At 41.5% G+C, this 16206-nt stretch overlaps 2 protein-coding genes across 18 annotated transcripts in view; both read right to left on the bottom strand.

Moving 5' to 3' along the window:
* Positions 1-7168, bottom strand: part of frmd8 (FERM domain containing 8) — a 38267-nt gene extending 31099 nt beyond the window's left edge. The window contains exon 1 of one of the 3 annotated variants that reach the window (XM_022666771.2): positions 7100-7168. Coding sequence is in view for 2 of the 3 variants with exons in the window: in XM_022666772.2 (XP_022522493.1) it covers positions 2260-2304 (45 nt within the window). In the remaining variant the exon portion in view is untranslated. Of the gene's footprint in view, positions 1-2259; positions 5884-7099 lie in introns of those variants that run through there. The other 2 variants (XM_022666772.2, XM_022666769.2) reach the window with 2 other exon arrangements.
* Positions 7169-7875: 707 nt separating this feature from the next.
* ehbp1l1b (EH domain binding protein 1-like 1b) overlaps positions 7876-16206 on the bottom strand; it is a 45007-nt gene continuing 36676 nt past the window's right edge. For 13 of the 15 annotated variants that reach the window (XM_022666752.2, XM_022666757.2, XM_022666756.2 and 10 more), the window contains 11 exons: positions 15278-15518; positions 15008-15180; positions 14466-14514; positions 13844-14350; positions 13688-13727; positions 13484-13524; positions 13078-13198; positions 12830-12929; positions 12661-12734; positions 10025-10139; positions 7876-9113 (listed from right to left, as the gene is read on the bottom strand). In XM_022666752.2, the coding sequence (XP_022522473.2) occupies positions 9026-9113; positions 10025-10139; positions 12661-12734; positions 12830-12929; positions 13078-13198; positions 13484-13524; positions 13688-13727; positions 13844-14350; positions 14466-14514; positions 15008-15180; positions 15278-15518 (1549 nt within the window). In that variant the 3' untranslated portion in view covers positions 7876-9025. Of the gene's footprint in view, positions 9114-10024; positions 10140-12660; positions 12735-12829; positions 12930-13077; positions 13199-13483; positions 13525-13687; positions 13728-13843; positions 14351-14465; positions 14515-15007; positions 15181-15277; positions 15519-16206 lie in introns of those variants that run through there. The other 2 variants (XM_022666753.2, XM_049468548.1) reach the window with 2 other exon arrangements.

Here is a 16206-nt window from a genome sequence, read left to right as displayed (position 1 = left end):
ATCTAATTGTAGTGTGTAAGTGGTTCACTTGTGGTAATTTTAGATTTTTTGTAAACCTGTCTTAAAATGTAAGGGATACTGAACCTTCGTTGGGCTGGTGGGACGGCATTAAGCGTACAGAGGAAAATATCCCTTATTTTTAAATCTAAAACTTGACAGGTATGGGCTAGATAACTGAAAAGCCGAGATTCTAAGCTTTAAAATGGCATATTGGGTGTCTATATTGAACCTATAACTATTCATAAACACAGCCAGATATTAAATATTATAAATTTCTGGCCCGCCGGCGGGCCAGGGCTAGTAAATCTTAATAACGCTACAGACAGAGTGTATCTTGACTAACTCCACTAACCTGTCGACTTCTCAGCTCTTTGTAGAGATCAGGGTGCTTGTCTGCTAAATGCGTAGCCAGGTTGCTGGTGTTCCCTCCTCTGCACTGGATAGACTTATAACACCGTTTATAAACTGGGTTTGTGGTGTTGGTCGGATTCCCTTCTTCATCAGCGATGTAAGCAAAATTTGCCCACACTTCACTCCTCGCGCCCGTTTTGTCCACAAGTCGCGGACGAGAGACATCTGTTATTTTAGACGTCGCCATTCTACACTCGCCGCTGCTCTCTCTCGCTGCTGCTCTGCTGGCTTGCGCGTGCGTGTGTCGCTCAAGCGAGTCAAATGAATCGATTCACACGTGAATCGATTCATTTGTTCAGAACACTAAGTTTATCTGAATCCTGCCACACCGACTGCTGCGGTGTGAATCAGTTTTCTTATGAACTGAATCAAATCGCGCCTACTAATTTGACTCATTTGAAGCTAGTGACTGGGCTATATAGTATCGAAAGCATCGAACGCTAAATAACCGAATCGTTTGTGATGACGTAGTATCGAAAAAGAATCGAACCTTCGGTACACCGTGCAACTCTAGCTGATACTGCTGCGAGGTCCATGCATCCATGCATACCATCCATGCATCCTCGATAAAGTGGGAGGAGCAAGAACACGGCTAGGTGAAAATGTGCTCCTACGTTTTCGGAACAGCGCTTTCTGATCCTCTAAGAGGATGACATCATCAAGTTCACAGCTGTTCCAATTACAGAACAACTGTCCCGCTTCCTCCCGTTCTCATGAGTCCGCACTCGCGATCCGAACTTCCCAAGTCTGTACTTGCCAAGTACGGGAGTCCAGACATGTGTACTTGTGTATTGAGAAGTACTAGTGAAGTACTAGATGGAAATTATATATTTTGAACTTCGACACAGACGTATTTTTAAAATTAAAAACATTCATTATGGATGTCAAACTGACTTCTTGACAGTTGTGTCTATGACATCTTCCTATGTTTACAGACCTTCATCTCTACCCTTATTTAGGACATATGTGCCTAGACTAGAGTTTCCTTACATTTGAGTGCATTATCTTTAATGAGTTTTTGGGCAAAATAATAAAAACTTTTCTATTCCAACACTTCTGGTGTGTCTTGGTCAGCACAGGTGTCCTTTAGCTGATGTATTGGAGCTGGGTAGTTGTGCTTTCCTCTGTGCATGCTGGATAACAACTAATACTGCATCATACCAACTAATACTGACGTCACATGTATTAGAGCAGGCACCTCTTAGTGTTGGGAGCACTGCTAGCTTTGTGTAAGGAACCAGTCTGATATGCGCTAAGGTCTGAACATCTGTGAATGTCCTTTGTTCACAGGGAAGATTGTGAACTCATTGTAAATGTAAACATACGTCCAACAGAGGTACAAGTTAGATGTTTAGATAGTGAACCCATTTCCATCCCATCCTGGCCAAAAGGTAAGATATTAATCAGATATTATTTTGTTTCGTATGTCCATCACACATGACATGATTTGAATTATGATGTGACATCTTTCGGACATCTCATGTTTGCTGGGTCAGGGTTGACACTCTTGCAATGCTGCTGGTAAAAATATACATGTATTGGAAGTGGGATGATTTAGTAAGCTAATTAATCAAATGTCTGATTGCTGAGTGGGCAGAAATAAATGTATGAATTAGCAATATATAAAACATAACTAGTTAACAATATATGAAACATAATTATAACAATGTCTTGCTAAACACAACTGAAACACCATATTTAGCTAAATAAGCTAGCACTCTCTATACTCCCCTACAAGTCTAGCCAATGCTAGCTACTGCATTAGCCTTAACATTTAACGATAAACATTCAAGAGTGCTACATTTTTAACAATCATCGCTGTAATATACACAGAACACCTCTACTTACGGCTCTATAGACGCACACAGTCACAAAATCCACTTGATAACACATTTCCTTAATGAACTCAGGAGCTGCTGAACTGGCTCCTCATGGTTCTGCTATGCACCTTCTAAACAGAGCATGTGCAATGGAATTTTCCAGACTCTCATGTGCAGTCCACTAATTGGCCTCTAGGGGGCACTGTTCCCATAATCTTCACACATTTATTCATCCAATCTTCACAACAGCCACCCCCAAATTTGAAGTGCTCTATGGATGGTCGTCTTCAGTCCGATGAGCCGACTGACAGGTGTCTGATGTAAGTACGGTTGGGAGTTACAGGATCAGGGTCACTGACATCAGAGGACACGTATCCCAATGGCTTATATTTCAAGATTCCTTCTATTTCTATCAGCGTGGTACTCAGAACTTCTGGGGTAACCAGCTGGGAACCCAAGCTGGCTTTAAGTGCAGTCTTGATAGACCTTATCTCCTGCTCCCAAGCTCCTCCAAAGTGAGGAGCACAGGGAAGATTAAAGGAAGGGGTGTAGGGCTTTGAATGCTTCTTGCAACTCCCTTTCTCCTCCCTTGAAGTTAGTGCCCTGATCGGAGTGCTCTTAGCAAACAGATGCTCTGCACCTGGATGCCTTAAGTCTCTGTCTGTCTTTTGAATGATCAGTTTGGTTACAGGGTGCCTTGGATCCAGCACAACGGGATGAAACATGTCAGTCTCAAGTTGCATCAGCCGACCCCCCACACGAATAAGTCGCAGATCATGATCAAACTCCGGCATCAAGGTCAACAGAGTAGGGTAGTGGTTTTCTTGCAGCAAGACACTGCACCTCCTCAGGGAAACTATCCAGTTGTGCAGATCTTAAAAGGCTGAGTTCTGCTTCTTTGAAGGGCTCTTCTTTTGGATTTCCCTCTACTTCTACAGCCGCCCCATGAATACATCGATCTGTCTCAGCAACTAAGTCACTGTATTTGACAATCAGTTGTCAAATTGCTGAGCACCAGGGATGGCATGGGCAGAGGTTATTGTTGTCAGCAGACAGATTGCATCTCCACATAGATCACTACAGTCTTCAATGCTAGGGCTTGATGACATTAGATGGCCATTGGTCAGGTAGTAAAGCTAGAAACAGGGGACCACTAGCTCACTGACTCTTTCCTACTATATCTGCCAGTGACTTCCCCCGTGTAAGGTCATCAGCTGGGTTCTCAGCAGATGTCCCATACTGCCAGGATTGAGTGTCAGTCAGCTACTGTATCTCTGTAATGCGGGTGCCCACAAACACTTTGTGACAACAGGAGTCTGATCTAATCCATGAAAGAACAGTTGTGGAATCAGTACACATGATGACTTTAAAGATGATCAAAGTAAGCTCATTCTGCAGCAGCTTAGCTAATTGTGCCCCAGTAAGGGCTGCACACAACTCCAAACGAGGTATGGAGAGTTGCCGTTTGGGGGCTACTCTGAAACAAGCTGTTAGAAAGTCCACCTCTACTTGCCCATGCGTGTCTTCTGATGCATCACAGACGATGTGCACCTCATGCTTGCTATGAATGTGGTCCAATTTGGCACTCACATAGCAACAAAGTAAGCTGATGTTGTCTAGGTGTTGTAGCACTGACGCAATTCAAAGCCTTCTTCACACAACAGCCTTCTCATGTTGTCCACCACAGTCCGAGCATCTTCTACTGTAAGGAAACTCTGGAGCCAATTGTCAACATAGAAGTGCTTGTGCACTGAATGACAGACATCATCCCCATCAGAACTGTTGTCACAAACATGCCGCTGAAGAGCATAAATGGTGCAACATGGTGAGCATGTTGTCCCAAATGGAAGGACTTGCCACTCAAAGATATCGGGTTGGGAGTTTCTTCATAAATCACATCAGAGGAAGCAAATAAGGGAACAATCTTCAGGAAGCTGCCTAACCTGAGAAAACATGCCCTTTATGCCACTGCTGATGGCAATAGAATGTTCCCTCAACCGCAGCAGGACATTAAGAAGAGAAGGCCCCAGGTTTGGGCCAGAAAGCATTGTGTGTCACTAAGTGATGGGGGTGAACCAGGACTTCTTTAGCTCTGCTTTATAGACTTCTGCCTTCACTGAATCATTGAGGAGTCGCTTCTCTGTTGCACGCAGTTGGGGTAGAACAGCTGTGAGTGGCTATAAATAGCAACAGTCTGTGTTTGTGCCTGGCGACGTGATATATAGTGATGGGCAGATGAAGCCTCATTGTGTGTATGGCACATTTCCCAAACTGTATCGACACTGTGTTGAAACTGTGTTGCTGTATCACTTAATGGCGACATCTGCTGGACTAAGAAAGTCATTGCAAGCAACTGCGCGAGGAAATGCATCGGTCACGTGGTTTTCCTTAAAATGATACGCGGCCCGACACAGGGGTTCGCCTTGTTTGCTCGGTGCATGCGCTGAAGTTTCAGTGTCGTCAGACCCATCGCTACCAAAGGACACAGGAAGTGTATCGGTCACGTGGTTTTCCTCAACTTGATACACGCACCGACACGGGGTTTCGCCTTGACAGCTCGGCGCATGTGTTGAGGTTTCAGGGTCGTCAGACCCATCACTAGTGATATAAGAGGTAGGCTGGCTAATTATATGATATGCTGAGGTAATTTACACTCTTTGTTTGTTAGCTCTTGGCTAAGCTGCTTGTTAATTTCTACTTATCCTGACTAACTTTGAAGGTATTTTGATCAGGTAGGCTTAAACTATTGCACTTTTTAAAGTTCTGTAATAGTAGGCAAATGCCTGTTGCATTTTAATTGTACACTATTAGACACTCTATGCTTTTGGGCTGCTTTAGCTCCATATGCTGTGTCTGTAATAGTTTAAGTGTTTTAGCTTTGGTTGCTACTACTTTATTTAACTGCTACTACTATATTTAACACTAGTACCGTTTTAGAATGGTCACCTGGGGACTTTAGGTAAGATATGTCTCAATATGTTCTGAACAGGATGCAAAATGGGCTTTATATCGTGTTTTTAACTAATTTTGTGTGTAATCTATTTTTAATAGAGGTTTAAAGCTGCTACCCTGTCCATGGGCGAAGTTAGCATTCCACCTTGAATTAAGTGGTATGTCTCCTCTTGTACTTGAATGCAATTTGCACTGTTTTCATGTGATGAATGTATTAATGTGTTTTTTGTGTATTTGCATAGAGAGCCACAGTTCCAGTGGTTGCCAGTTGCTGTTTTCTGTTTTTGTTGCATTTCTTTTTTTTATTTTGTTTATTCTACCATAACAAATTTTGTAGCACTAAGTGTATTAACTGCTCAGGTATTTTAGGTAATGTGGTTTTAATTATTTGCTCTGTATAGACTCTAGCCTATTTGTAACTACGTGGTACAATTAGTTTATTTTAGCTGTGGCTATAATTGTTACTGGGACTGGGGGTTTGGAGTCAACCATATTTGGCTATATCAAGTCCTGTTCACTAGAAGTGTGATTTTTAGTGCTTTGCTTTTTTTTTGTTTAAGTTTGCTGTGCAGTGATTAGTTAAACTTTATTCACGTGTGTTATTTTAGTCCTATTGGATTGACCTCATATTGCCCCATACCCTGGACCTAGTGGTCATAGTTGGGTAATTTGTGATTTTCTTAATTTCTTTTATTTATATATATATATATATATATATTTTCCTCTCACCTAATAAATAAAACTGACAGTGGATGTGACTTTGATACAGTTTTAAATAAATCATTGTATTTTCTACTACAGTCAAGTTCTTGTGTGTCTTAATTGAGAGTTCCCCTTACTCTAAATAAAATAAGTAATTTAAGGGGTGGCGTAGTCTGGTAACCCCTAGTTAGGGGGCGCTACACATGTTTCTAACTCGCAGCAAGGGTGTAGCATAACGGTGTATCCCATCAACTTCGACTCGCTGTGTTTTGTCTTACAGCAGGTTAATAGCCTCTTGGTCCCTCTGTGATCGAGTCACAAGTTTCTCACTCTGAAAAGGGTGGTTGTCAACCTGCCAAAGTTTCTCTACCTGACTGTAGTGATCAGAAACAGCAGAGCAAGTAGACAGGAACAGGCACTGCTGGGACATGTTCTGCTGTTGCATGTGCTTCACTGGCCCTTGCAGCATCCAGCCGAGCTGTGTTTTCACAGCTGCAGGACCACCAGGAGGTCCAAGATGCACTGGCCTGACAGGGGTTATCAGGTATGAATAGTCAGATCCTATGAGGAGGAGTGGTTTCAAATTGTTAAAGCACTCCAGAAGAAGTGACTTAAGGTGCTTGACCTTTCTATTCAGATGTTCCACTGGGTAAGTATGTGCAGCCAGTCCCAGCTGTGCAGCAGTGAATGCCCTTTCCACTGTGAATGTTCTTGCTGGTTGATCAACAGGAGAAATAGTGAATGTCACTGATGAACCCTGCAGTGTTCTTACAACATGTCGTGCTGTCCTCAATGTCAGCTTCTCTGAATTGCTATGGAGCTTTAGCCTTTGGGCAGCATCCTGGAGTAGGACTGTCCTCTCCCAGCCATCTTCAAGGATGGCATAAGTCTCTAGGGTGTTTTCACCATTTCGTAGAAGCACCTTGCTGATCTTGAGAAGGACCCGATTGCAACCAGCACGCCGATCCAAGTACAGAACTTCAGTGGGAGCCTCAGCTTTCTCTTTGGTACCAGTTCTGTTATTAACCTCATGAAGGGTCCTCAAGATGTTTACCCCTGCATGTCTTAGGCAACACTTTTAGTTGTCACTGTGCACCCCATGTCTAGCCAATGCATTGGCCTTAACTAAGTAATAAACATTTACCAATAAACATTCAAGTGTGCAACATTTTTAACCACCATCACTGTAATATACACAGAACACCTCTACTTACGGCTCTATAGACGCACACAGTCACAAAATCCACAAAATAACAAATATCCCTCAATGACCTCAGGAGCTGCTGAACTGGCTCCTCATGGTTCTGCTATGCACCTTCTAAACAGAGCATGTGCAATGGAAATTTCCAGACTCTCACATGTAGTCCACTTATTGGCCTCTAGGGGGCACTGTTCCTATAATCTTCACACATTTATTCATCCAATCTTCACAACAATACGTTATGCTGGTTGTCCAGTTGGTTAACCAGTTATTGACCAGCATAGTGTTACATTTGATCCTGAATGGTCTTGCTTATTGATCTGCTTGTTGATCTAGGTTGTGCTGGTTTATCTGCATGGTAAAGCTATACTTTTACAGCAGCCAAGCCATCAAACTCAAACTAAATCATATCATATAATGATGGCAAATATAATAAAGAGACAAGCTGGGCCTGATCTGTTATTTTCAGCAGAGATATAATTAGCAAAAATGGTATGTTTGATTAAACCAAGTGTATGTGTAAAGGATACATACATAGGTACTTTCACTCCCTCACCTTGGTCTTTGTTTTGTTCTTTCTCCATCTCTTTCTATTTTTGAGACAGAGTTTTAAAAGGTTCAGACTGCTGATTCCATTTAGCACCATTGTGAACTATTTAGACTATTTAGAGTGAAGACTTTTACACCAAACCCACTCTGAAAGACTCTTGGCCATTTAATGCTTTTAGAAAAAGCAATTATGTACCTGCAAACGGATTAAAGTATAAAAGGCTGACTCAAACAGGCAGCTGATCAAACAATATTCAGTTTTATTGAACACAACATTCTGTAAGGTGCAAATGATTTTAGTTTGCACAGTAGAAATAGTACCGCAATATTAAAACCCACCAGAACAATGAAACCCACGGTTCTGGCAGTTCTTAACTCAAGCTTTAAATCAGTGAATATAGATAAACGGGGAAAAGGGTAACAAAGGTACTTTGAATATATCTATAAAACATTCTTATAAATAAGTTTATAAATGAAAAAGAAGAAAACAAAAAAATTGTATCAAACGTGTAAGGCACGGCAGCAAGTAATACAAATACATTAATCTGAACAGACTGTCTAAAAAAGCCTCTCTAATGTTCTTCATTTAGCAGCTTTTTTGTTTTATTTTTTTTTTTTCATCATAAAATAACATTCCTATAAGAAGATGAACATCAGTGCAGGACAGAGGAATACCTAAGCAATCCCTCTCTCGGACAGCGTTCACACTAGAGATGTCCTAATTCAGATTCATTCAAATCTGATCAAAGTGAATTTCTTATTTCTCATACTGATCTAATCTAATCTTTAGAGGGTCTCAGAGTGGTTTGCTAGAACTCATTCATATTAACACTTTTTGCATGTTTGCTGTATCTCTAATCATTCTTTAATGTGTACAGAATAAGGACACTGCTTAAGGCTGGAAATAATGTATCTCAATGGCCACTAGATGGCACCAGAAGGTTATAGAACACAGTGGTAAAAAAGCTTGGAACATCACACCACATTCTACTTATTAAAGGCAACACCTTTTTTAATAAAACTGTGTCTGGATCTGGACATCCCAACACAGTAGGTACTATGTGGATAAGTGTAAAACAGCACATATGACACAGTCTCACTTAAATACAGTAGAACAATTGAGTAGAAGAGAGAGAACAGAGATGCTCTCCTCGTGCAAGGTCTTTTTGGCAGCAGATAAAATTAAAACGGAAAAGGTTATTTTACGGATACGTTCCTATCTAAAGCGGGTTCTCTTGTAAAACTGAGTGTAATGTTGATTGTCCAGATGATCAGGCTATTCTCTGGTTTCTGAGAGAGGTCAGAAGGCTCTTTGGTGTCCAGTGCTCTATTAACTTGGTGACCGGGTCCTTCAGCATGTATTTCAGATGTACTGCTGTAGGTCGGCTGATTATTGCAGCACACACTTTTCTTTGTTGCTGTACTTCCGACGCCGGAGCTCCAAACCACGCTCCAGTCGAGCGTCCTCCTCCAATGCCCTGAAACACACACACACACACACACACACACACACACACACACACACACACACACACAATTAGATTAGTGAGAGTGTGTATAAATAGACACAGGGAGTGAAGTGAAAGGAATGAGAGAAACAGTATATACAGTGGTGTGAAACATTTTTTTGCATGTTTTTCACTTCTACATGGTTAAAAGCTCCACTAGGTAGGATTGAGATTTCGTGCTCGTGGGCTCCCCCTACAGTTGCAGAGTGTAATAAATGTTTTAGGCAGATTAGTTTTTCTTTCTCGTTTTCTGGCTTTCACAGACATATTCGGTCTCTTTCCAGCTTCTGCCAGAGTGTCTGTATGTTAGTTTGTAAAGAATGAACCAGTAGTCCTTGTACAACTGTTAGAACTAAAGGTCGGAAAGCAGGTCGCAGTTCTCGCGAGCGTTGGTCGCGGCCGCCTCGGAAAACTTACTTAGAGTCTAGTTTGAGCTCAGAGAAGCTCCGGCACAGACACGAGAGCACCGCTATTCCTCCTATTACACCTCAATGCAGCGCTGCAGTGAGTTTCAAGCTGTAATTTTACTTCTTTAAAAAGATAAAAAAAATCAAGGAAATCCTACCTAGTGGGGCTTGAATTCATATTATAAGTTATAATATTATATTATATTATAAGTAGAAACAAAGACTTTTTCATACAGGGCCCCTAAGGTTTGAATTTTCAGTCTCCCCCAATAATTAAAACCCTTATTTAAAAACTCCATTTTGAGTTTACTTGTGTTGTCTTTAGATGATCTGAAACATGTAAGAATGACAAACATGCAGAAAAATAAGAAATCATGATCTTGTGTTTGCCCTTTTTCACACCACTGTACGTGTGTGTGTGTGTGTGTGTGTGTGTGTGTGTGTTTGTGTGTAGCACATAATTTTAAGACTCACCCTCTCTCTTTAGCATCCATATCCCTGACTAGTTCATCCCTCTGGTTAACCAGACTGACCAACTCCTGCAAGAGTAGCTGCTCACGGAGCTGCTGAGCCTGACTCTTTTTCCACTCTGACAACACACAACGAGCACACACACACAATAAACCCAGATTTTACAAATATATTACACATTTCGGTTGTAAAAACAATGATTATAGAGACTATTCCACAATAAAACAGATATATTGAATAAATGAATAATCAGTGTGATGATAATAAAACATCTGATATAGTCCTGATATACAGCAGAAAGTGGACTACAGGGTGTTCTGCTGTTTTAATGAGAGCTGATTAACCAGTTGCTGCTGCTCTGCCTGGGTATCTGTGTGCAAGACTGAATAAAACAAGGTGTAGATGTGATGCTAGCATTAGCTACTTTTGAAGATGGAAAATCTGACAAATGCACAACATTGGTCTACAGTTATGAAGGAAAGAGAACAAAAATACGTTTGACTGCAGAAAGTCTGACCGCAGTATACCTGCATGGTGCTTAACACAAAACATACCTCACCGTTACGTCATCTTTAAATGACCAACATTATGTGGTAAAAAAATATGTTCAGAACTCTGTATGGTTATTTCTTTGTACATTTTTCTCGTTAACATCACTGGATCCTCTGAATTACAAGATCCCTTAATAGTCGTAATAAGAATAATGCTAGCTTTTAGCTAATTCTACAGCGCACTGAACTGATGTCATTGGGGGTGATATTAAACTTTATTGGTTTTATTATTGTTTAATAAAGCCTTTGTTGAGATGTGCTGGGAGTATTACAGTAGGAAAACAGTAAAACAAGCAGCACAGTTGTACTTCAGAACCATGCTTTACCAGTGTAGCTAAGACGGGTGCTGTTACCGTGTTTAATTAAAAAGAACATGGCTGTTCTACACATTATATCGGTATTAGCACTAATCATACTGTCCAACCACCCTGGACATAGTGAAAGACCAGCTACATCATTAACCTCAAATTATGTCATATGTTATGCTGTGCCAAGAGCTAAACTACTCCGTTTACCAAGATATCTGAATTTGCAGATTCCCAACCACTCTGACCATCATGGACCACCTTACGTATCAAAAATAGCTAAAAAAAATTCCAGCAAGGAACTTTTATCTCAAAATGAAGTTTCTTATGAAGTGCAATACATGAGAGACATTTGTAGTTTAAGTTTTAGTCCATTACACCACGTTGAGCCTTTTCCTTATAATAGGTTTCAATGGGAAGAAGTTAAGCCTTTTTTTACATTAGGTGTTTTAGACTCTTTTCTGATGCATTCTTAATGTTGCAAGATTTGTGGTTTTCAAGCTTGGTTCTGGGGTAACACTTTGCAGCTTGTTTTTGTGTTCCCTGCAGTAACACACCCGGCTCGCCTCAGCGAGGGCAATAAGTTAGTTGATTAGTATAAACCAAAATAAACACACCGCTCCTCATGCGGGGATCGAACCCGAGTCGTTAGGGTGGCGGTCCAATATACTACCACTGCCCTGGCTAGTGAACTGAGCTACAGATGGGAAAAAATCACCTTATAATGAGAAAGGGAGCCCGAGAACCAGAGGAAAAACAAGAACAGGCAGAAATTAAAGCATGAGCGCGACAGAGAGACAGGGGAGGAGTGTAAACTGAAGTTTGCTAGAGAAGGGTTTTATTTATTTATTTTTTCATTATCGTTCATTATAGTTCAAACAACCTCGTGGGCCAGATGTTTCACGGTTGCGGGCCGCGGGCCCATGGGCCGCCTATTGCTGACCAATGGTATAAACCAATGATCGTAATTAAATATAAACTTGCAGGAAAGTGCTGCTCCAGACTCAGCACTGAGAACCACAAAGCAGCTAAAGCTCACTTTTATCTTATTATCTGCTTTTCACAACCTCTAACAGTAACACAGGCTACACTGCTCAACATAATCAGACTGAATGAGGTTTTCACATCTTTACTTTGAATACTCTATGAAGAAAAGAAGAATAATCCAAAACGTGATCCGACCAGAGCTCTACAGCTAGTTTACCAGCTAGCCTGTCAGTTCAGTGTGCAGTAGCATTAGCTTACAGGAAGCATAATCATAATTCAGAGGATTTAGGATAAAGGGATGTTCTGCTGAAAAATGTACACAGAATAAAACATAGGTTTCTGAACATATTTTTTATTTTTTAGAGGTGATATTTTCATTCCACCAATACAGAATCCAGCTTAGACATGGAACTCCATATATGGGCTTAAAAATGGCGACACCGCTGCACTGCAACCGATCTCAGTGGAAAAAACCCACTAGCCCTCTTAAAACCCACTCTTATTAAATTGTGAGGCCTGAAATTTTGAAAAAGGCAGTTCACATTGGAGTCAATGAGAGCAATCTGGGGCAGGTGAAAGCACACAAAAAAGGGGCACTTTGGGGAACACCTCTAAGCACTGATTGGTCTATGATACTTAAGAGGCAGGATACACTGTCCAGAACAGTGACAGCTAGTTTAACACTGGTTGAATGCGATGGGGCATTGCCCGATTGCCCTAATGAAGAAACCTCATTTTCAAGGTTCTAGGTGCTCAAGGTGTGAGCTTTTGGTAGGCAGTGTCATCTGAATGATACCTTCTACAGCCATCATGGCCCTCAGCTCTCGCGTCAGCAGCTCAAACCTCCTCTCCAGGTCCTGCTCCTCCTGCCTGTGGACACACACACACACACACACACACACAGTGAATACTACACAGTGAGGGTAGAAGTCACTAATCAGACAGTTTACACGTCACACTCGTACAGTGACTCCAGGTGGTCCTGCCTCCGGATCAATGCATTCTTCTTATTGACCAACATAAACCACTCCTGAATCAGCTTCTCCTCCTCGTCCTTATCACTTCCTGCAGAACACAGCACAGCACACACATTTACCACTACACCACAGGTTTACAAAAGCACAAAATCATGTGGAACATAAAGTGGGTACACCCATCATTCACTGTGAGGGATAAGAGCTTATCAGTAGGACACTTTCTCTCTCTCACTTACCTGACTCCATTATTCGCCTCAGTCTGCATTCCACCAGAGCCGCTCTGCTGTCAATGTGTTTTTGCTCTGATTCCAAGGCCTGCAGCTCGCTCAGCACATACTGACTGGTGTCCTGCAGAAACTAACCACAAACACACAAACACATACAGACACACAAAATATGAAATACATACACACAACCCAGAAGTAGAAAGAGAGAGACAGAGAGAGGGGGTGGATTGTAAGAGCAGGAGAGAGAGAAAGAGAGATTGAAAGTGAGACAATGAGAAAGCGAAGCAGACAGACATAAAGAAGACACATAACCGAACAGGACATATGGAAGAAGGAAACACAATCTCCCTTTAGAAGCCAGAAGATAATAAATTAAAAAGGTACAGAGGTTCAAAGAGAGAGAAGTTTTACTGACATCTTCTAGCGGCCTGGACTGACTGTCCACTTCACAGCGCTCTGGAACACACAGTTCACATTAAACTCATGAATCGAATCAGATCAGGTTCATACAAACTACAATAAATCAGTCAACTCGATTATGTAAATTTATCTATTAATCACTGTAACAAGTATACATTTAATATTAATTCCTCATTAATTCAGACAGTGTTATGTTCACCTGACTGGTCAGCTGGGCCTCTCTCACTGGACTTACCCTCCTGCAGCAAAAACACAAACAGAATCTAATGAAACTCTAATTCTATTAGAATTATATGTACCCCCTGAAAAGTGTATAAAAAAAAAAAAAAGGATTAAGGTGGAATGTGTGTCTTACATCACTTTGCTGCTCCTGACATTCAGGTTCCCTCATCGAGTCTCCTTTTACTTGTGCGTGGTCTGGATGTGTTTGGCTAAGGGCCGACCTGGATGCATTCTGCCTTGGCGGAGCCACTGGCGTCTGCCCTGCCTCCGGTGTCTTCTCTTCCACTCTGCCCACCCTTCTGAGTCTGGGAGGGGCCACAAGGCTACCATTGGGTTTCCCTTTTTCCCCTTGTGTGTGGGTTCTGTTGGTCTCCACTGATAGAGCTCCAACCTGGAGTCTCACAGCGCAGAACCTGGCAGCAGCATCTACGTCTGGACTGGTGGGGGGCATTGCTACACCATAACTGGACTGGCTGCTGTTGTGCTCGATCTGTAGGACACTAAGCTCCTGTCCAGTGAAGTGGGTGCGGATCTGGCTCAGATAGGTCATCACAATCAGCCGGTCAGGAACAGACAGCAGGACCATGTCTGATGGTTCCAAAAGGCGAGAGATACCCAGAGCGGCGAACTCATCAAACGCCTACAGACACAACTCTGTTACTCCAAGCCTTTAACCAGATGAGAACTTTAATAATTGGCACAATAATAATTGGTACATTAATAATTAGTACAATAAACATTAAAAGATCACTCACTTTTTTGTTATTGAACTTTATGTCATGAGGTTGGAGCACATCAAAATCACTGGAAGACATAATCAGATAACAGAAAAAATCTGTTATATAAGCAGTAGTGGATAGTAATGATGGACACCATTCAATCAATCAATCAATCAATCAATCAATTAATCCATCAATGAATCAGTAAATCAGCCTTCACATAAATATGGTACAGTGAGTTGGCCAAAGTTTAGTCAAACTAATTATTCATACAAAGAACTGTATGAATACATCTTCTATACTTCACTGCACTTTGCTAACAACCCTTTAGCTGTACACACCAAAGCTATAAGCTAATTGCTAATTTTGCTATGTCAGTTAACGGATGCCCTTGCTGGCTAATGGTGATGGTGAGTCATGGGGACAGGAAGGACCATTTTATCCACGCAGAGACTGAAGACAGGTTTGCCTTAGAAATCCCTGTCTTTGTCCGATGGCTGTAGCATCACCGGGGACCGAACCTGTGTGACTACCTTCACCCCACTTGGTGTCAGTGTGTTCAGTGTAAGATCACTCACATCTTCTCTGGGTGAAAATGGTGCAGGATGGCGCAGAATGCCAGGCCATTTCTCCAGGATGTGCTAAAGTTAGTGACCTTCACTCCTTTATAATCTTTAGTAACCTCCTGGCACCACTCCAACAGGGACTGGCTTGAGGTCACCAGACCAGGACTAGGCAGAGCAAACAAAACCTGAAGAGAGAGAGAGAGAGATTTCTCAGATTTCTTATGAGGACTTTGTAACTTGTCTCATTTCATACAGTAAGGGTGAGATTTATGTAAGATTCACCTCCTGATCCAACGCTGGTGATTCTCTCTCTGGTTCACCAGGTTTTATATCCTGCAGGCTCACTGGTGGTGGAATGATCTTTTTACTGCGTTTAGGTGGGACCACAGCTGGAGATAACTCTTGATCATCAGCAGCCTGGTTGGTATTCTCGGTGGGAGACTGACTCCAGGGGTGTTGTGCAGATCCATGTTCAGAGGCTCCTGAGACAGTTGATCCAAAAGATTTTGACAGCAAACTGGACCTGACGGAGACAGAGATGGAAAAAAAGCAAGAGAGAGAGACTGAGAGTGAGGTGACACACTCTGTATAGAACAGATCACTTAATAGCTCAGACTTAAACAAATTTGGGTCTTTATTTGTGCCCAAGCATTGATGAATTTAGGTATGTCTTTATTCAAATCTCTCTATATGACCAATGAAATGGAACCTTCTGGAGTGATAGAACATTTCTGGAGCGTTTAGTGAAAACTGGATGAAACATTTTTACAGCAAATGCAAAAGCTTATTAACAACAATCTGTTCCACATACAGTGTTTGTGGCACTCCTTATAATTTTTATGATTTTCCTTCATAAATCATTGGTTGTTCGGATCAGCAATTTCAGTAAAATATATCATATAGCAGACAAACACAATGATATTTGAGAAGTGACATTAAGTGTACAAGATTTACAGAAAGTGTGCAATAATTCTTTGAACTAAATTCGACAGGTGCATAAATGTTTGCACTCCAACAGAAAAATTACATCAATATTTAGTAGATCCTCCTTTTTACAGAAATAACAGCCTGTTAAGGCTTCCTAAAGCTTCCAATGAGAATCTGGCTTCTGGCTGAAGGTATTTGGACCATTCTTCTTTACAAAACATCTCCAGTTCAGTCAGATTTGATCGTTTCTGAGCATGATCATCCCACTTTAAATCACACCACAG

This window comes from Astyanax mexicanus, chromosome 20 (genome assembly GCF_023375975.1).
Source record: "Astyanax mexicanus isolate ESR-SI-001 chromosome 20, AstMex3_surface, whole genome shotgun sequence".
Taxonomy (NCBI): Eukaryota; Metazoa; Chordata; class Actinopteri; order Characiformes; family Acestrorhamphidae; genus Astyanax; species Astyanax mexicanus.
Note: the sequence above shows the minus strand (reverse complement) of the source record. Positions and strands in the feature narration are given on the sequence as shown.